This window comes from Haemaphysalis longicornis, unplaced genomic scaffold, assembly GCF_048455015.1.
Source record: "Haemaphysalis longicornis isolate Haplotype H1 unplaced genomic scaffold, Haemaphysalis longicornis Haplotype H1 scaffold_7, whole genome shotgun sequence".
NCBI lineage: Eukaryota > Metazoa > Arthropoda > Arachnida > Ixodida > Ixodidae > Haemaphysalis > Haemaphysalis longicornis.
The window spans coordinates 88059378-88080737 of record NW_027526422.1 but is presented as its reverse complement, the minus strand read 5'-3'; the positions used below and the strand labels follow the sequence as shown (position 1 = coordinate 88080737).

General features: G+C 43.8%; 1 protein-coding gene across 1 annotated transcript; it reads left to right on the top strand.

Moving 5' to 3' along the window:
• Positions 1 to 7394: 7394 nt before the first annotated feature.
• Positions 7395 to 21360, top strand: LOC144146050 (techylectin-5A-like). The gene is made up of 5 exons (XM_077677979.1): positions 7395 to 7479; positions 10190 to 10332; positions 14240 to 14345; positions 19129 to 19296; positions 20743 to 21360. The coding sequence occupies exons 1-5, from the start codon at positions 7407 to 7409 to the stop codon at positions 21111 to 21113; spliced, it is 861 nt and encodes a 286-aa protein (XP_077534105.1). The 5' UTR covers positions 7395 to 7406; the 3' UTR covers positions 21114 to 21360.

Sequence of the window (21360 nt, the reverse complement as noted above, 5' to 3'; positions counted from 1 at the left end):
CGGGAATGCGTAAAATATCAAGTTTTTTAGATGTCTTGTCAAAAAGGAGCAGGCTACGGTTGTTTTGAAGAGCGAGAAGAAAATTGTACTGTTTTGAGCCTTCAGTCGGGTCGCTTTTGTCTACAAACTGCGTCGGGAGAAGAAACGCGCTGTTTTAGATGTTTTAGCGCTTCAACGACGCGAAACAAGCGCGACAAAAGCTCGGCAGGAGATCACGGGGCATGCATTTGCAGTCAACAGACTCATCCTCGGTGGCCTGTGTGTAGCTTGCGTACACATCGTCGCTGTGTACATGCAGAAAATTGTGAGTTCCAAGCATTTCCTCGATGAAAAAGTCCCACTTTGCATTCACGTGTTGTGGTAGTGCCAGAGATTAATTTTGTTTGTCCCTTCCTGATTCAAAGCTCGAAAATTGACGAGAAGAGGCAAGAACTCGACGTTTCGAGCCATTCACCGCCTATCTGTGCTCATCTTCGTGCCTGTCTTTTCAAGAAGTACCCAAAACTGTTATTTTTCCAGGCTGTTTGCATTCGCGACTGGCACAAAATTGAATGCAGGCAGCGCTACCTGGCTGACTTATCTGTGCGGGCATTCCTGAAGAACAAATTGTTCGATGACATCAGGCTCAAATGATCCTCCGAGCTGCTTGCAATGCGCGTACACGCACACTCAGATATCTCTTACCGGACGCTGCAACATCCGCCGAGTTCAGCGGCACTGGTGCCGCAGCTTGCGATGTCCTTGTCACTAACGGGGGGAGTGGTGTCGGCCATTTATGCGCGAGTTATTCGCAGTGACAATGCTCGTGACGTCAGGTATTTCCGATTTTCTTTTAAATTCGAGGCATAATTTTCTCATTCTTGGTGGTATTTTAGGCCGTTTTATCACCTTTCTTGCGATGCTGGTTATCACACCTTTCCCTCAATGCGCGTGTAATAAACCTATGTCCCGTTCGGCTGTTAAAAATGCTCAATGCGGCGTCGGTATTCATTTAAGCCCGCTACGTGGAAAATGTATTCACTTAAAGTTTGACCCTGAGGTCCGACTTTCCCTTGGTTCTTGGTCCTAGATGTGTTCACACAGAATGATGGAGCACTGGAGCCGCGCCAAAAGAACTAGCTCTAATAATAGTATAAAAAAGCGTTTTACTTGTAACCAGACGTATAACACGTCACTCGGACCACCACATTTTTTGGCACAATAAGTTATGTTTCTCATTTAATAAAGAAGCATGGAAAGCGACCTAAAGCTTTTCTAGTAAAATGTGCTGGGGTAGCGTTTCAATGACAGAAGCGAGGGTTAGTAATTTATATTTTGTTGCCCTGCATCGCATTATATTCGGCGGAGCAAGGTTGAAGGTTCACACAGGGGGCAATAGTTTATAATTTATGAAACACGGATGAAATTCGGGTCAGTGTGTACATAATTTGGCGTGAAACCGAGCGGTAACACCGGAGAGCAGGTTTAAGAGTACCCAGACGATATATGTACTCGTAGTTCCTTCGTCCTGTATTTTCGCGCTGTTTGCCACCAAATTTTGACTACTGTTTCCTTACCAACTAAATATGCTTACAGCGCAAACAATTAGACGAAGGATGAAAGAGAGCGGCTACGCTCACAAGCGCCTATCCGTGCAGCCACTCCTTTCGCCCGTCGTCTAATTGTTCGCACTTTAAGCAATATTTCAATGGAGTACCCACTTGCCCGAACTCTGACGTTAATCCGTACCAACGGCACTTAAGGTTAAGACAACTTCGCAGTCGTGTTTCTGCTTAGCAACACACCGCTCTTGCAGCTACGAGACGCTTCTGCAACATGGTACTTCAAAAGAAAACAGCACGATGATGGCAGGAAAAAAAGGAGAGATTAGATTGTGTGAATTCCTTCTTTTCTTTTTCGCCAAATTTTGTGCTGTTTTGCTCCAAAAAGACACTTTACGGAGCTGATTTATTATTCTCCCTCATTTACGTTGTTATAAGCATTAACTGTGTGAACTCCGCCAGGATGCAGGGCCTTACACTGTTGGCCCGCTTTCACCATTTTTGCTGTTTTTACCATCCGTTTTTTTTAAAGATCTTCTGGGTTTTTTTGTCGTTTTGTTTTGATTTCCTTGCCTCCCTTCTTGAAGTTTGTAGTTTTATATTTTGTAGGCTTTGCATTTTAACATTCTGTTCTAGCAATTATCTTCACTGACGCTTTTATAACTTTTATAGCTTTTATAACATCGTGCCATATGAATATGAGCAGGTGCAGGGAATTACGTGTTTGTCCCTGTTTTTGCGATTGTATTTGTCGGGTCTCCGTCGCGCTTTTGAAGCTATTTATTTTTGATGTATCACATACATACCCTTAATTTCTTTAGTTTACACTTACAACTGGTATTTTTGCTTTTAGTTATGCTCACTGAGATCTCAAATGGCACTGGTGTAGCGAGTACAGGCGTTAGCTCCAGCGATAACACATTTTGTTGTAAAAATGCAGCAAGCTACCTTGTTTGTCCATTTTTGGTATTTTTGCACGTGTTTCCGTCTTGTTTCAGGGATCTGTAAGTGTCCTTTTGTTTTAGGGGGATGTTTATGAGATGAATATTCTTTTATTTTTTATTTCACCCTTTATTATTTTTGCGTTTTTTGTATATTGATATGTTTAGTTCCAGTGGACCAATTATCCCCGTGTTTACTATTGCACCAATTAGATATCACCACTGCCCCAATAAGCATTTTTCTCCAAAGTCAGGGCGTTACTCGGTTGCTCTATTTACACAAATTTTGTTTATGTTTTGTAGTTTCTCTCGGGAACATCATTGTTTATCGTTTTTGTTTGGACATGAAAAAGAAGCTTATTTTTTATTTTTTTAATTCACTTTGGAATCGAAAGGGACTACGAGGTGCTTAGCTCCGCAAAGTGTGCTTTGCGATACCGATTAGATTCAACTATAATCTTACCGTAGTTTCCCCCCTTGAAATTATGTTCTAGAGTGCCAAATACACACCGGAATAAACAAACGTGACATCATCTGGACGCTGAAATGTTCTTTGAGCTGCTAGGCCGGGTGCGTTAGAAATGTTTTATTGCACACTTGAAATGAACGATCGTTTTTTTCCTCGAAAACCCCGCCGTGATGGCTGACGACCATGTTCACGTAGCAGGCCAGTGGTGAAGGTGGGATACGGGTTAATAGCTTTTATGTCGTCATGCGCTTTGACTATATTTGAGAGAAGACAAACAAACGATCCCACGGGGAAAATATTTCTTCCCGTTCAAAATGACGAACAGCACCTCCAGGAATTTAGGGTGTTATATACTAATGCATAGCATTCTCTAAACCGCTTGTCTTGAGTGTGAGTTTTTTTCCAGCCAAATGTCTCGGTTTTTCTAAATCATGCCAGGTCAATTATCTCCATTTTCGCTATTATAACAACTAAAGGTGGAGCTTTCGTGAAATCGGCATCATTGCGGAATTCAGTGCCTTACATGTTTCGCTTTTTTGTAATTTTCAGTTTTCTTATTTTGTAGTTTTTCAAAATCTCGTTCGCCCATTCATTTCCATTTACGCTATTATTACGACTACAGGTAGAACTTCGCCGATATCAGCATTTTGTGGAAATGCAGGGCGTTACACGTTTTGCCTTTTTTTGAAATTGTTTATATTTTTCTAATTTTTTTTAGTTTTTCAAAATTTTGTGCGACCAGTTATCTCCATTTATGCCATCAAAGGTATTACAGGTAGAACTTCGGCGATATCTGCATTTTGTGGAAATGCAGGGTGTTATGTACACGGTCCTGGCTTTGTGGGTATTCGGCAAAGAGTGCTATACGCATTACTATTTCTTTGCGTTCAAAATGACAAACAGCACCGTGCATTTTTTATCACTCCTCAGCAGGGTGTCGTGAGCTCCTGCTGCGATACACAGAGAGAAGGTTACCGCTTTTTTGTATTTGATCATCTGCAGCTATGACGACGAAATTTGGGTGAGGCTTTAGTATTCATTCCGGTACTTCCGCTTTGTAGTGGGGTGACATCCTGCCCACATTCTCGACAACTGTGTAGCGCTTACTTTCCTGCAGCCAACACTCACCGCTTTCTATTGCCAGAGCCGTTTAGTTCCGCCTTCTCGTCCTCCTATATATCGGCTGAAGATCTTCAACCGAGCTCGAGTCGGCTCTTGGAAAGGATCAGCTACGCAGGCTCTTCTGGTGCTGTGAGTACCTTCACTAAAAGATGCGTTAGGGGTGAGCGTTGCAGCTATTGCTACAGCCTTTGTGTTCGGCTTGCAGTTAAGCTCTTTGGGCCACCAATTCTACCTCCATTCGTCAGCACCCTTCTTTGCCGGGCACCATGGCTGCTCTACAAATGGGTAAGTATAACAAGCAGCACCTAGTGCAGAGGTGCACGTGTCTTGCTCAATACAAAACCTTAGTAGTATTGTTGAGGTTTTGGAGGTCCGAGTGTGAGAAGAAATTATCTCATAATTCATACCTTAAAGGCGCACTGACAGAAAAAGTTTGCATTGTTGTTTTTTTTTTGTTGCGATATGACTTAATGACCTACCTATAACATGTGGAAACACCATTTGCTTCAGCGTGCAACGGTTGTTTAATTAGAGGCGTTTTGAATGCCCCCAGTCGCAGTTACGGTTTCAGCGGGTGCCGCGAAACGCCAGATTTTGTGTAAACAAAGCTGACCACGTGACGCTCGGACGGATGCCACAGAGCAGAGCTGCAGTACCACTGCCGAAGCCGTGTCGCCGGCAGTTTCTGCGAATGCCCCCCAGTACTGATCTCGTGAGCCGCTTAATGAAAAAGCGACCGTGCACGTTACGCAGGCGCTGCGAGTGCAAATTGCTGCCGCAGCTAGATGACGACGCGTGATGCTAGAGACAGTGGGTGGGAAGATGCGCGCTGGGAGCAGCCGGCTGGTCTGCCTACAGGTGCGCCTACAGATGCGGTCGGCTTAGCACTGCGGCGGATATTCGATTGCCACTATAATCGGTGACATCTTAAGAACGGCACCATGATGATGATGATGATGATTCCTATTGGTTTCCCCTTTGAAGCGGGGTGATGACATGTCATCTTACCAAAAAGGACTAATATAACCATGTTTTACACACTTGGTTTAATACTAGCGCTGCTTAGGGCAGGCACTAACGCTTATTAGGCCCGAAATACTATCTTTTCCCTGTTACAGGTGGTAACTGTCCTAGGCAATATTCCCCTCTCTGCTTTTCGTACACCAGCATTCTAATCTTCTTTTCGTCCCCTCGACAGCCTTGAAGTTAGCTTCCTCTCTGATACCCTTAAATCCTAGGGCTTCTGAAAGCCCAATATTCTCTTCATGTACATTTGGATGGGTACCCTCACATTCCACCCTCACCAGAAGTTGCCGCTGTGCCTTATCACCGTAGCCGGATGTTTTTCCGCGCGGCGCAAGTAGGGCGTTACTGGGAATATTTTGAACATGGCGTGAGCCGTTCCCGTGATTGTTTGGACCTAATATGCTTATAAACGACTCCAGTGACGACAAACAAACTGCGCGAGACAAAGCAGATGATATCACGCCTTCATAGCAAACCCCTTTCAAAACGCTCGCGCACTGACGACACGGGTCCGGCGCTTTGGCGGAGTGATACACTACATGAGGTGGTGCCGTTCTTGAGTTGTAACCGAGTATACCATAGACGGTGCAGATGACGATTGTTAATACACCCCGCCATTGCATCATTAAATCCTTTCTCATACGTGCTGCCACGTTTGGGTCGTGGGCCCCATTTCGTGCAGCAGTAACAAGGTATCGCTCGAGCTACCTGCGTCGGCCTGCGCCACTTCGCGGCCGTGGCCGCCGCCTGCGCAGGGACCGGGCGGCTCGCTCAGAGCACTTTTCGTGTCCCAGGCGTGTTTTCGCGGCCAGTGTAATAAAAAGAAATAAGAAATAGAGTTCCTGGAACCGCTGTAGAACTTGGGTCGCGGCCAGATGCCCTATGAGCCGACGAAATCTCGGCGCTTCCGCCGCCAACGGTCGGGTCGCGTGTTGCTCGAGAGCAGAAGATCCGACCTTCAATTGGAGCAGCGATCCGGCGAAAAATGCCTGCAGTGCGGAAGCGGCAAACACAAATTCGTGACATGTTTGGATGTTGTCTATTTACAAAATATCCAGGGAATTTCGATTGCGCGAGGTCCTCCGCTGGATGCTCGGTAGCGTTTCGCACACTTTAAAATTGATTTTAAATATGGTCTAGGCCGTATTTGCCGCTTATGTTTTGCAGATAATGCACATGTGTTTATACCAATCTATCTCCAAAGTTATCTCGCCATCAAAATTTTGTGTCAGTACCCCTTTAAGTAGTGCTCAGCAGCAGCACGAATAAATTGCTTTGATGCGACAGTAAATAAGCCGGGTGCATGACTGCTCTTGGTTGAATAATTACTAACCTAAAACCACAGGGTAAGAATATACTTAGGTGTTGACACTGCGCGCTACGACGTGACTACATCTTTTGTACAAAAGCGGCGAAACCGGCAAACAGCCACTGCATGGCCTTAAGGATGTAATTCGAGCGGTCGAAGAACGTCAAGACCGGGAAAGAGAGAGAAATGTTTTCAGCGAGTTCCCAAGTTATCTCATGGGCATACTACAGTAATGTTTGGCTGATGTATTTTGCGACACGCTTACCTAAGTACTGGGTGTGTTGGGTGGCTACGTTTCGCAAGCATTTAATATTTCAAAACTGTTGAAAAAAGTGTTGCAGGGTCTTTTTAACTTGTAGTGTGCCATGAAGAGGGCGTGCGCATGGTTCGCTCAGCAGAAGAGTGGATCGCCATTGAAGGACGTAAGCATTCCCCAAAAGCGCAGAAGAACAATCTACAATATTGTGTACCAAACATTAGCTTTGAGGTAATGCTTAGCGACTGGAAAGGGTTTCGTGGGGAATGGATCGATGGTTTTCATTTTAACTTCGATCATTGTGTTTTGATTTTGGCAGACGTGTTTTAGTTCTGGGTTTGCGGCCATTGTATTTGGATTTTGGCTGTTTTTGTGTACTGTGGTCAAGTTTCGCGTGCATCCCTGTTTCTGGTAAGAATTAATTCATTAACATCTTCGAGAGGTATATACGTTTCAGGACATGGTTTAATCTTTCAGCTTTGAATACATTAGGCATAACGCGTACCGTTGACCATGAAGACAACCTAGTGTCGTGCAGGTTGACCGAATACCACACTTAGGATTTATTCTGTTCTAAGAAACGTTGAAATAAAACATTGTTGATTTGAACGTATTTTAGTAGGGGATATTTTTAAAGTGAGCCGCTACGCCTGTTTTGTTTCCAGAAAAGTTCACTTTAGGAGGCTCTGTGTACCTGGGTCTCTACGCATTCTGGTACCTGAGTACTGTTTTTGGTGCTTCGATGCTACATGCCTCCATCGTGCAAGCCGCAAGAAATTCGAAAGAAGTTGGGAAAGGTCTTTCACAAGTAAAATGTAAGTATACTGGTAATGATACAAACACAAAGGGCCTAGTGGAATACCCGCATCAATACACCCTGCCACCACCGTCAAACTTTGGAAACCACCCTTGTTTTTTGGTGGTGGCTTCTTGCTTGGCGTCGCTCTTTTAAAAGCCCAATACGGCTAGTGGCTTTACAGTGGTTGTGTAGGCTGTCTCAGAGCTTGTAAAACCCTGCTAAAGTAAAAAAAAAAAACAAGACAAGAAAGTGCATTCCGCTTGAGAGCTACGGTAAACCTCTTCACAGAGGCTATATGCCTCTCTTCAACACTAGTAACCTCGCCACCGCTAGACAGCCAAGAGTAGGCATTGTAAAAGCTCCCTAATGGACACAGGTAAAAGCACGTGATTTTCGAGTCGCCAATACCTCTGCCGACTACGCCTGACCAGCCAATCTTTATTTGCTCATTCAGGGCACTTCCCACCGCGACCTCTCGGCATGCGAGAGAAACATGACAAGGGAAAGGAGGCTAGGGCAGGCTTTGACATTTCCATACGAAACAGGCCTATTGCCGTCGGCCAAAATAAACACGCAGAAAAAACAGTTTGCGGGACTATGTAATTTGGTGGGGCTTGCCAAAATTTGCACTCATCTGAACGTACTGAAATTACATTCGGCAGTAAATGTACACCCACATGGCCTTCTATAAAGCACTAGCGCAGCAATATACGCAATTATGCGTTTGTGAAATACGTTGTCGAGCTGTTTTCACTTCAACGGCGCTACCGCTTTTGGGTATCAATGAAAACCCCTAAGTTGGGGAAATATTAGTTAGCAGTCTGTGGTCTAATGTTCTACTTTCAAAGTAATTTAATGACTTAGCCAGGCTAAAAGTAAGGTACTTCAAGATAGCAGCCCTCATTCCAGGACCGTTAGGAATATCACCCATCGTAATTTCCAACTAATGCAGTTTATGCTGGATTAGAAACTAAAATTTTCTTTTTTTCTCCGTTTTATGTAATTTGAAAAAGCCTGTAATTTGAAAAAGAATAGGTAAGACTCCTTTCAATAAATCTCCTCTAAATCACAGCTCATCGCTTTCCGGCAAAAGAAATATTCTGAAGGAATGTAAATTCCTTAACTATATTTGCCTAAGGCCTTTCATCTAAAGGCGATGTTGATTCGTGTGGAACAGTACTTTCGTGAACCGGTTCTATACGGTTGTATGGCTGTATGGATATTGTACTGTGTTACACAGTTGTTATGCGGGTGTTGTTAAAATAGGGTACATGAATTAACGGCAGTACAGTACTCCGTACCAGAAAAAAATGTGTCATATTCTGGTACGCAACATCGTAATAGGCCGGCTCGACTGGGTCTAACAGATAGGCCAAGCTTGCCACGTAGCGGGAGCGGATAAACAATCGCTCACTGCAAATACGTTTTGCCCATTCAAGCCAATACAGGCTTGTCACCGTTTTGCCAACAATCGCAGTGATTTTGTCTGGTCCTCTTTTTTAATCCGTAAATGGCTAGTTGCACCCTTGTGGCCAAGTCTCGGTGGTCATCTTGTGTGTTTTGCAGATGCACAGCGCACTGCGATCGATAAGCAGTGTCTTCGATGCGCGCCAATAAGTGGACCTTTCGACACTATTTGGGAAGCGGTGCCGCATTAAATAGAAACATTCGATCCCACACCTTAATCACAGAAAACTGCACAATGGCGTGACTTCACCTCTGAAAAAAAGCAACGCCACCAACAGTGCGCACCATAGATGCAGAAAACTAATGACGGTTTGGCTACGCGAACCACAGCGCATGCTGCCAAAGTAGAACACATGCCTTGGTATATAAAGTGATCGCAAATACACCACTTCGGGTTGAGAGACACCAGATGTTTCGGCTAACAGTAGCAACTGCGGGGTCTCCTCCCGAGCTTATGACTATTGTTTCGCTTCGAGGTCTTCCGTTGTCCGATGTGGTGTGAATGGTATGCTACTGTCCAGGTATAAGAACGCTCGCTAAAATGGCAGCAGCAATTGCCAGATACAGGGTCTGGGGTGAACGTTTCTCTTTGAGGTCGTGCGACGTCCATTGGTACTCGCAGCTTGAAGTAGAGGGAATAGATTTCTTCCAGTGGGTAGCCGGTTGATGCTGTGAGACTGCAGCGTAACTTTAGGTATAACGCCAAGTTTTAGCATAGATAACAGCTGGCAATTTGTTTTTCAATCTCTCCCTCGAGTGGCAACTATAGAGTGCCGAAAAGTTTCTCGGCAATCTATAGTTGCCACTGTCACCGGCTGTTATGGGCAGATCGCTATCTACAAAGCTGGTTGTGATTTGTACACGCTCATACAAAGTACTGAGACTCGGTAGGCTAGCGGAAATGAAGTGGTGTTCCTACCACAAAATCCTGCTTGATTTTAAACATGACAAGAAAGACAAATAGTCTATCTGGACGACACGGTTGGCAATCAAGGGCCATACAAGCCAGCATGGCCTGGCATATAAATCCCGCGCAGGCAGCAGTAGCCAGGTCAGCTGGAGTGTCGATGCGCTCCACCCGACGGGTACCCTAAAAAACAGCCACCCGTTGTTCATTCATTCTGTGTAGGTGCTATCGGTCTGGTGCTATCAATATACTCGTGCAGACATTGAGTGCGGCTCAGGGAGTTTCCTTCATGTTTCATAACTGACATTTTGACGATACTTAGCGCGGCAAAATAATTGTATTGCCTCTTTAGGCAGCCTACGGCCACGCCACTGCAGCGATCTTCTGCACGAAGGCCAGACGGCCAGCGGACTCTACACGATATTTCCCAATGGTAATGGCGTAAATGGAAAGATTGTATACTGCGACATGGACACTGATGATGGAGGATGGACGGTAAGTAAAAGTTGGCTGTGGAGTATGAACCCCTGCTTCGCATTTTTTTTGTCATGTACGATAACAGTCCTGTTGGTAAGATGACCTTTAAATAGAATACTCACTTCGCACAAACAAGGATGAGGAATCAACATTCGGAAACCTGTGCTTTGTGCGAATTACGGCGATGAATAACCAACTAATTTTTTCCTTAATTGTATTCGTTCTGGACAACTACAATGCCGCCCTTGCAGACATGACATAGGGCACAACTTCAGCATGGACAAGATGGCAATTTCTATTTACACAAGAGGAATAACCTAGGCAACTATTGAGTAGAACACAAAATCAGCTAGGCAGTACATACGAAGTCAAAAGAAACTTTCAACATGAGGTTCATGGTTGTAAAAAACGTGTTGTCCATAGGAGCTAACGATCCATGTAGGCAATTACACAGAACTCGAAAACGAAAACCACGCGTCTGAAACGAAGAATAACAGAAAGCATTTTGGGCCAGAAGTCGATCTTATCGCAGGTAAGGGTCAATCTCGTTGGGTGTTTTAAGAAAGAGATGTTTGTGAGCTTTCTAAATACCTGCATGTTTACAGTACTTTGTTAGTGTAGTTAACAACCTAGAATTTCATTAACCGCGCCGACAATTTTTTATACTATTACCGCTGTCCCAAATTGTTCTAGTGAGGGTATTGCGAATTTCGTTTTGTCAGTTTCTACCAGCTACTTTTAGAGTGACAGCAGGTTCTAAGCAATGCTTCACTTTGTTGTGGGCTGGTGAAAAAGTTGTAAGCATTGATTGTATTCATGTTGAGGTTTAGAATGTGATGCTTTATTGGAATTTTGGCCTACATAATTTGGCCGCATAGAATTTGTCCACATTGGTTGAGTCTTCAGCTGAGACCACCCATATAGAAAGACGTTCTTTGTCATGCATTGGATACAAATAGGTCAACGAATGCATAAATAACTTCATCACCAATGACATACGAACGTTTTAGGTTGTATAAAATCATCTAATGGCACTGTTACACTGGCGGAGGCGTCCCCGTACTGAGCCTCGTCGTCTCCGTCATGTAGTGGTAGCGTGGTGGACAAGCGGGGAGCAGATGGGCTGCTTTGGTGTTGACGACAAAAAGCCGAGAGCCAACCTTAACTAGTTTTACTGTTTGGCGAGATTTGAACAAAGAAGATATAGGAAAAGCATGGAGCCGACGCGGTGAACGCCGCTCTTAGTTCAGCCCAAAGGTCGATTAAAATGAGCCACCCAAAGGGAGTAATTTATACACAGAAGCGTCAACGGCTACACCACCTTCGCAGTGCTTTGATCACGTCTCAGCCAAAGTGCACACACACGCAAGAACGCCTTTTCCAGGTCTTGTGATAGCCGGCGCACGTCGGGTCTGAGAGAGGGGGAGAGGAGATGTCGGTGAGTGGAGTAGCTTTCTAGAGTCAAGTCTCAACGTGGCCCCTGCTTTTCGCAGCTTGTCTGAAGAGGGCGAGCGTTCTCACGAAGTGAAGAAATACTTCACCACACTACACCAAACTTGCAGCACATGCGAACAGGCTAGCGGCGTGCTGAATCGTAACAGCACCTATTCCTCTTATCGGCGCGCATCAAATTTCTACTTTGGTTATTCTGAGTTGTTGTTGACGCAAGTAGAAAGCAGTCTCTCATGCGAGATGACCCAAAGCATTTACAGTAAATGGATGTAAGACAATTGCTATTTACTTGTATGCAATATCCAAGCTGTCTTAAAATGGCAAAAGCCGGGCAGAGATGAGTTATCAGAGAATCTACGAGTGCGGTCGTTTAGAGGCTTTCGTTCGACTCGTACGACTGGATATTAAGAAATAGTGTCTAACATGTTTTGCTGAATTGGAAGATTAAAACCTAAAAGCATGAAATAGGAACTTCTTGCAATGAAAAGTGCATAGTTTGCGCCATTAACGTCGGTTTGTAGCCCCCTAGATACAAGCCACAAACTTCGCCCGGCACCATATTGCAGGCCTGTTTTAAAACTGCTTGCACGCCTAACCCGAAAAATCAGAACCTTCTATAAACTGCGCGCAATTTTAAATTAGAGTCTCCCTAACGTTTTCATATGATTGCGGTGCAAATAGGATAATTAAACTATAGTCGTCTTCCTGGGGAATTTGATATTAGTTCTATCATTGCTGCAATTTTTGGTGAGCTGAATTCTTCAAATACAGGAAGTTTTCATCAGTTACACTAAAACCCAAGAGTTTTATTCAACAAAAGCTTCGGCAAAATATTTTATGTCTGACTTTTCAAGGTCTTCCTGAACAAAAAAACACGACAATTTTTCTCTAATGTATAAGGCATTTGTTTCTTGACTGCAAGAAAAACGCCGCTCTCCAAACCTTTACTATTACAAAGCCCACATTATGTTTGTCCGGGCACATTTCGTTCTACAATTTATGATAGCCTATTTTCAGAATTTCACTACTTCTCAAAACGCTACCAACACTGCGATAGGAATGCAAAAATAGTTCCGCAGAACACTTTTCTGTATGGCTACAACCCTTGAAACCTTTAGTTCTTGCAAAATAGAGCGACCGAAGTGGCAGGTTACAGAATGAATTATTAGTGTCATTACAGTGTTGATCCCAAAGTTCTGTGATATGAAAGAAGCGGGTACAATTCCTTTACATTCTTCAAGTTCGGAATCTCAAGTATCATTAAGGGTTTTTTAAAATATACAATCAATGTTTATACATGGTGGACAACGGGTTTGCATGAAACCACACAAACAGCCTTTTATTTCTCTAATACACCTATATCGTCTCAGTCCCTTGTGATTTTATTACAGATATACGAGGGAAGATCTAGCAGTTTAAAAAAAGTTTTTGTATTTGCGAACGACTATATACTTCGGAAGAACCGTATTTATTCGAATTTAAGGCTCGCTTTTCATCCAAAATACGTAGTTGCAAAGTCATTCGCCGCCGTATATTGGAACCTTAGGAATATACTCTTTTTTGTTTTTTGAGTTGCATCCTCTCCTCATAATTGTGACCACCTTACGATAGAAAAAATACGGTATACCCGAATCCCACACCTGCATCTCAAGCGGATGACTGCCTAATTTCATGATAAATGTGCTCACACTTGTGTGGTGTGTTTTTGCAAATGTTTGGGTAACTAACACAAATCAATGTATCAATGCATTCGCTTCAGCATTGATAATTTATGTAAAGGCGCTCGTGTAGCTCTGTGCACTGCAAGAGAAGAATATTGGAGTCCCCTAAATTTTTTTCACAGACTTGCTTGCCAGCACACCAAGAGTACTTTGTTAAGTAAGGGCTGCAATTTTAGTCTTTACTGCTGTACCTATCTTCACTCTATATGTTGTCACTCGATCGAAGGTGCACAGTAGTCTGCAGTGCTTGTTACAGCAGAAGCGGAGAGGTATAACACGATTCACTGGGTGCACTAAGACATATCTGTGGGAGAACCTATGCGGACGTGAAGAAGGAGCGCATCTGGCACGCGCAAATATCATCACCTAGAACCTTACTGGCACAGTTGAAGCATGCCAAAGTTTGACATGTTAAATAAACAAGACCAGTCCTTGAAACAACGTTGAACCCCTCACTCTTGATAAGTTGAAAAGCTAAAACACGTCAGAATAGTTCCACGTAAGCAGACTCATAATACGGTTTTGGGCGCCGAAAGTATTGTAACCATAAATATGTCTCACAAATATGTATTATTCGCATTGTTCATACTTTTATTACCTAGGAGTTATTGACCTTCCCGGCGTTGCTCCTTATATTATTTCATGCTCCGCAACAACAGGCGCTCTGTCATCGGAGTGAAATATTACCAACTGAAATAAGCAGCAGGAACAGTAATAAAATATTCCTTTGCGTACTGGTGCCGTTTTTGCAGGTCATTCAGAGGCGAGGGCAGTTCGGCAATCCCGTGTACTACTTCTACCGTAACTGGACGGAGTATGCCAGGGGTTTCGGCGATCCAGCAAAAGAACACTGGATAGGTAGGAAGATACCATTCTGTAAGAGATGTTCTTCGTAACGATCATTGCTCTTGAAAACATATTTATGTTCTATATTGGTAATGCAGTGACCTATATAAAAGACCAAGCTGCCAAAAACCTAACCGTGGTTGTAGAAAGACGGTGCATTTTTGTTTTGTTGTTTTTTGCTGTTCAGATTCATAATAAGCTCTTTTACTTAAATTTGTTTAGCTTATATGACATTCCTAAATGTCATTTGACGCGGCAGTCCACACCTCCTGTTTTCTGCAAATTTGTAGGAACAATAAAGAATGTCTCTGGAAGGGAGCGATATTTTTATGTGCTAAGAAAAATCACGGATGACAGTTCATCCTCTGTTTTTCTTGGCGAAGTTTCTCACCTAACGCAGTCTTTAACACAGCTGCACAAGTGTTGTGTATTTTCGTAGGAACCAATAACTTTTTTACTGTAATTAGCAATGCCACCCCCATTTGTGTACATCTGTGCTGCTTAAAAGATACTAGGTATTTCCCTCCAGCTGAATAATGTTGGGGGATATGAAACGTGTTACCAATGATAGTATTTGAGAAGTCTTTATTCCACAGATTTACCCTTTCCTTAGACGTTATTATTTTCTTTATTATGATTTCAGTTCTTTGAGGCCAAAGCCTCAACTGCCTTCTGCGAAAAACCATTTTCTTTTTTGCATTTCTGTGTTCAGAAAAAATTCAGATGACGTAAAGAGTGAAAATATAATGAATGGAAGAAGCTCACACTAATGATTAAGATTTGAAGGTAGCGAAGCTGTAGGCAACTTCACGACCATCACGACTGTGTAAGTCCACAATTGCCACCGATTTGCTCCTCCTTCGCTGCCTCAACGGCCTTCAAACATCATAGTTGCTGTAAGTGTGAGCTTCTTTCATTTTTTGGAAGTGATAATCACTGGAAATCACCTTGAAGGAACGTACTGTGTGACGTGCCTTTCTGGTTCGAAGCAAGTTTTGCCAGGATTACAGCGAACGCTGGAGTTTCTTTTTTGGTCAATCCTGGCCAATCTCGCTCAGTGAGTATGCTTGGCTTGACAAACGTGCGACAGGGACGCTGGGCGTTCGCCGGGAGGCACGCACACACAAGCACTCGGCTTTTCTTTTTTTAACTGCTGGGCGGTTTCCGTTAGGCCTGCGCTCACATGCGGGCGCTCATGCGCACGCGCGGGACACGTTTTTGGTATTTTTCACTGCGGACACCAAAAAATATGATTTCCTAATCAGCTTCGCTGCTGAAAAGCACTCCTATTATCCGAAGTATTTTGAACCCGGTTGTACGCAGCCGCAGCCCGAGGTGATACTGTCAGAGCTATATTTTTCGTTATATGTATAGAAAACAATCAAATTAGGACATAATGTAAGAAAACCAGTTATAATAGAATTATAATATAACAGATACACAATTATAACACAATATAAACACTATCAGCAGCTAAGACTAAGCACATAATCTAACAAATATCCGCATCCTTTTCAAACTCTGGCAAGCAAACGCAAGCATCCAAAAGATACAGCCATTGTGGTCTATCACCCTCCACTGAATAAATGCTCCGCACAAATGCTGCCATAAAAGGGGCTCGCTTCACAAAATTGAAAAAATTGGGAGTTGTAAATGTTAAAGTTTGTAGAATAGTGCTTGCCACGGGAAACCTAAATGTGATGGCAGGTGTGTCGAAGAAATGGACACCAGCCTCGCATTACCTTGATTTTAGTGAGGCTGTGCCGTACGCACGTAACCTTGCTGACGTAATTCATGTGAAAAGGCAAAGACAGAGAGAACGAAGAAAGGAACGAAAAAAGATGTCGCAGTAAGGGCGCCTGGCGAGGTAACTGGCGTCGAAAGACGAAGAAAGACAAGCGAAGAAGGAGGCGCAAAATAATGTACCGTTTTAGAAGTAAGTATCGCCGGGTTTTGCCTTTAAAGCCGGTAAAAACACTTGAGTGCTCCAAGAACATTTTACAGTAGTGTAGTAGCTCTCGGAAGTTGAGGTGATGCGAGTACTGTGATGAGACGGAGGAGACGCTGGTTACTCCATGTATCTGTGATTGCAGAGGCTGCTGACTGTCTAAAGCTCGTGTGTGTGTTCCCCGGCTATGAGGGTCTCATGTGTCTGTTCTTTGTCATAAGCAGATACACGTATAAATATGTTATGCATCTTAATACCCTTAGCCCTTGCAATTGAATTGCAAACATCACTGAAAGCGCTGAAGATTCCACGAGGAGCTTCCAACGAAAATTACGCGGCACACAGCGAAGACTTAATACACACACGCGCTAATCCAATGCCATCATAGGGATGCGGTTATTTCAGACCTGCCCCCGCCACTGAGTTCTGACTCGAACTATACTTTCTTCTTTTTCACACTTACACGGTTGTGAAGCGCAAGCAGTGTCAAAGGGACACTGAAGTGATTTCTAAACATTGCGGCATTTAGGGGGAAATTGTAGTTTGTAGTCTGTAGGCCATGCTTCGACTACTCTCGCTGCGTTTACGCGAATTTATTCCACTGAAGAATCAATTCGAAAATGCTACCCTCGTCTCTGCATCCTCGTTGGCAATTTCGTAGAACATTTCCTACGACGTCGAAACAAGATGGCTTCGCTTGGCTGCGCCACTGCACCGCTCGCCGACCCTCCGACAGAATAGGTCGTTCCAGCGTTTAGTCGGCCGGTGGCCGGCGGGTCGACGCAATTCGTTCGCTCCGTTGTAACGAAGCCATGACACTTTGTGCCAGGAAGGATGTGCACTTTGTTTGTTAGTTCGTAGTCTCCAGAAAGCTCTAAATCGAAGTCGCGTCACACAAGCGCACATGCGGTGCTCCGATGACTGGTAAGAGAATTTAAATTCCTAGGGCCAATTGAAGGTGGCAGAAGACTCAGAGAAGTTAATATAGGTATGAAGGAAACAAAATCAACCAAAACGTTTATCGTGCAGCGTAAAACCAGGCACGGAAAGCACTTTTTGCTCTGGCTGAAGTAGCACAGCGGTCGGCAGCACGACCACACATCTGCGAATGCTTTTTCGTCTAAAAAATGCAGTCGCTAGACATGAGATATTGTGGGAATTAAGGGGACGTTTTCTGCACGAGTGCTATATAAGAAATAGTCATCTAAGCTGCTTGAAATGCTAAAGCTAACTAACAATGTAAACTGGCTACACATTATATACTTTAATTTTCCGCCCCAGGTATGGCTGGCTTATTGGCGAGTGCTCTGGAGCCCCAGGTATGTTATTTTAGCTAGTGGCAACTTCAAATCCTCGATAGTGAATTTTTTTTGAAGTTCAGTTGTTGTTTTCGGCAAAGATTTCTATACTGCATTTACCATTTTTGCGGTGTAACATTCCTTGCTCCACGAGCAAAATTGCAGTACGCGTGTAGACTGACACTGACGCACTGGCGAGTTTTCGTTGACGTAGTGTTGGCATAAGCACCGACTGCTTCCGGGGCCAGTGCCGAATCTGCCGACCCTTGGCCTGGTGCGAACACTTCTCTTAGGATCCAGGCATGAGCAAGGCATTCTCCAAAGATCAGAGAAAAATGCACGGCATTGGAACGTCTACGGTAACGCAGAGAGCGTTCATCCAGTGCGTACGCCTTGGCTAGTGATTGTTACGATTCCAAGCCGTTCCGGTGGGCTTATCTGACGCATTTTACAGCCGCCAACATGGGAAAAGTGGGGTATGCCCTTTACTGAGATATCGAGAATGCCCATTCAACGCTTACGCCGGATTCCAATAATGTTGTTTGAGAAAACCTAAAAAAAAAACTGGTTTGATTTCTAATCTTAGACATCGTCCAGTAACGTACCTCCTTGAATTGACGTCACTGCTGTGAGATGGTGCGGCCGCGGCAAACCACGCATGGTAGTTTTTCTTCGTTTAGGCTTTATTTACAAAATGAATACCGCCTTATCGGCCAGATAAGCTATAAAAAGGGTGTTTATTTGAGGCAGTATGCGCAGTGCAAGCAAAAACAAGGGTTTGAAAAATTCCATTGACTGTCCTTTAATGCTACTTTTCGTTGGGTGTGCTGCACACGTCGGGGAGTCTCGATGACCGAAGGAGAACACGGCTCTCCGTGGCGCCCCTTTCCCCGAGTAATAAATAGGTATATAGCCATTGCATCCAATATCCGAGAAGCTTCAGGAAAACGGAGCAGATATGGCATGCCATCCCCGAGCCCCATGATCGAATCTATGCCGTCTGCAGGAGGGGACCTCCCAGCAGATTCCTTGCCGTGCGCGCCGGGTGGAAAGCATGTCTCACACATTGAAGCGTATTGGGGGGGGAGACGACTAGGGGGGACGACGAACTTGCGAAGATCGAATACACTGAACTTTTCCCTAAGCCACAATGGAAATATTTGTCTTATGGTAGCTGCTGCCAAAATGTTCATGAAAATTGTTCAAGCAGCTTGCCTTGTAGGCACTCAGAATTTTCTTAATGTACAGGTTGCAACGTTAGGGCTAATTTCAGTCACAATAATCATAAATAAACCACCCACGAGTCGTGAGAGAAACAGCATTTGGCGGAAGAGGCGTTTTAGAAGCGCTTTTCTGGACCTGTTGGCTAGCAATGTGTTCCTGATATGCGTTTTTAGCCTGTCGGAAATCCAGGCGCGCTGCGCTTTGTTATTAAAAAGCCTGACAGAACTCTTATACAGCCAAATGTCAGACATGCCTCGACATCATTTCGTGCTGACAACCGCAATTCTCTGTTTATGTACCCACCATGTTTTCGATGTCTACGCAGGAAACAATGTTCTGCACGCACTCACGGGCGGTCACGAACAGATGGCTCTGAGGGTCGTCTTAACGAACCACACAGGCGGAAGTGTTTCGGTTGATTACAACAGATTCCAGGTTGGGTCAGAAGAGGAGTTCTTCAAGCTCACACTTCGGGAATTCCTTGGTCCACCAGGTATATATTTTTTGGCACATTTCCCTACACTGCTATTACCCGCCGAAGGGGGGGGGGGGGGTGCGAGGGAGGGGTGAGGAAGGGTTCTAAACTAAAGTGTGGCTTTCTAGTGAGCGCAGACTCGCAGGATCCCCCACCGGTCACATTGGCTGTTGGGGCGTAAGCAAACAGCTTTTACGTGCGGATTCTTTGGCGAACGTTTAAGATATCCGCCCGGATCGGAGGTGGAAATGGCTAATAAAAATGAACTTTAGGAAGTCCTCATTCGTTTCTTTCAACCGGCGTCGCAATAATGTACGTCTGTAAGAACACAGCAATAGCTCCAATGACTCATTCAAGCAATTATGTCTTATCATCTCTCATTAGCAAACTTGCCCCCATCACATCGACTACTTTACCAATTCAGGTAACTTCCCCTCAGCTTATTGGGCTGAAATCAGTCCTCCGCACGGAGTGGAATGTAATTATTAGCATACAAAACATTTTACCTCCCTTAATTGGACTACGAGCCTGCTGCCTTTGACCCACACAAAGCTAACCTTACGCACTAAATCGAATACGTTCAAGATCGTGCTCCGTGTTTCTTTCTACCAGCATACTCATTCCGTTCCAGCTGCTCAGTATTGCAACGCCAGCTCTACCAGCCATCCTTGGAATCCCGTCGCCACATATCTCGTCTCTGCCTTCAGCACCGATTTTTTACCTTTCTGTTCCGCAGTAACCAGATCATAGTTATAGCGCATCGTATCTGTTACTATTCTCACCCCAATGCCTTTTATCTGCCACGTACCCTGACGGCAACTTTTCAATGTTCAATCTTTATCTTTACTATATTTACTATTTAACAACCTCCCCGCCAAAATTGCCACTATTACCAGTAATATCAACTTCAAGAGTGCCGTCGGAAATTTTTACCTTGCATAATCATGTCGTTTCCATTTTATGCGATGCTGCTGATGTGTTTGCCCATCCATAATGTAATAACCCTCCGGGACCATTTAAGTGCAAATAAATAAATAAATAAATAAATAAATAAATAAATAAATAAATAAATAAATAAATAAATAAATAAATAAATAAATAAATAAATAAATAAATAAATAAATAAATAAATAAATAAGTATATAAATAAATAAATAAATAAATAAGTATATAAATAAATAAATAAATAAATAAATAAATAAATAAATAAATAAACAAATAAACAAATAAATAAATAAATAAAAATCTAGGCCGCCCGTATTTAATCGGTTCCAGCAATGACGTGCCTCATATCCAAGGCGCACTTCGTGCTCGTACAAAACCGATCAGATTCATTATATTGACACATTAGCGTGATCAGTAGCTTAATGTACTTGGCTGTGTGTTAGAACATTGCCTTGTTGCCACATTAGTCTGCCTGTTTTTTCACCTTACAGCCTTACACTTACATTACCCAATACGCAGGTTGGGAAGCCCTCAGCAATGGTCACAATTGCGGCTTTACCACCTTCGACCAGGACCACGATAAGGACGCAGAAAATTGCGCGGTCACATACCGCGGGGCCGGGTGGTACAGCGCATGTCATCGAGCCAACCTGAACGGCCTGAATTACAACGGTTTTCATGAAAGCTACGGCGACGGCATTGAATGGAGTCAGAGGGGAAGCAATGGCCTCCGTTACGATTACTCCTACCCCAGTGTACAAATGATGATCCGGCCTGCGCCACCGCAGATCGACAGGCGCAGCAACACTTCGTCGAAGCCATCGGGTGACTGGAAACGCAAAAGCGCACAGAGAAAAAGAAACAACACGTCCGCTAGTTTGGTTCCTTAAAAGCTGTTAGTTGAGCGTAAAACCATATATTGTGAAAAATGTCAGTCGGGAACTATTGAACTTAGGAGATTTTGGTTGTATTAAAACTGGGGCGTGGTTTCTTCAAACGCGATTAATTTTGAGTTAAGAGATAATGAAACATTTCTAGAAAGTTTCAGGAGAATACTCCGCAAGGGCAAATCAAATCACTGGAGGAACGAATTTAAACTGTGGTAGAAACACAAACAGGTGCATCTTTCTGGCACAT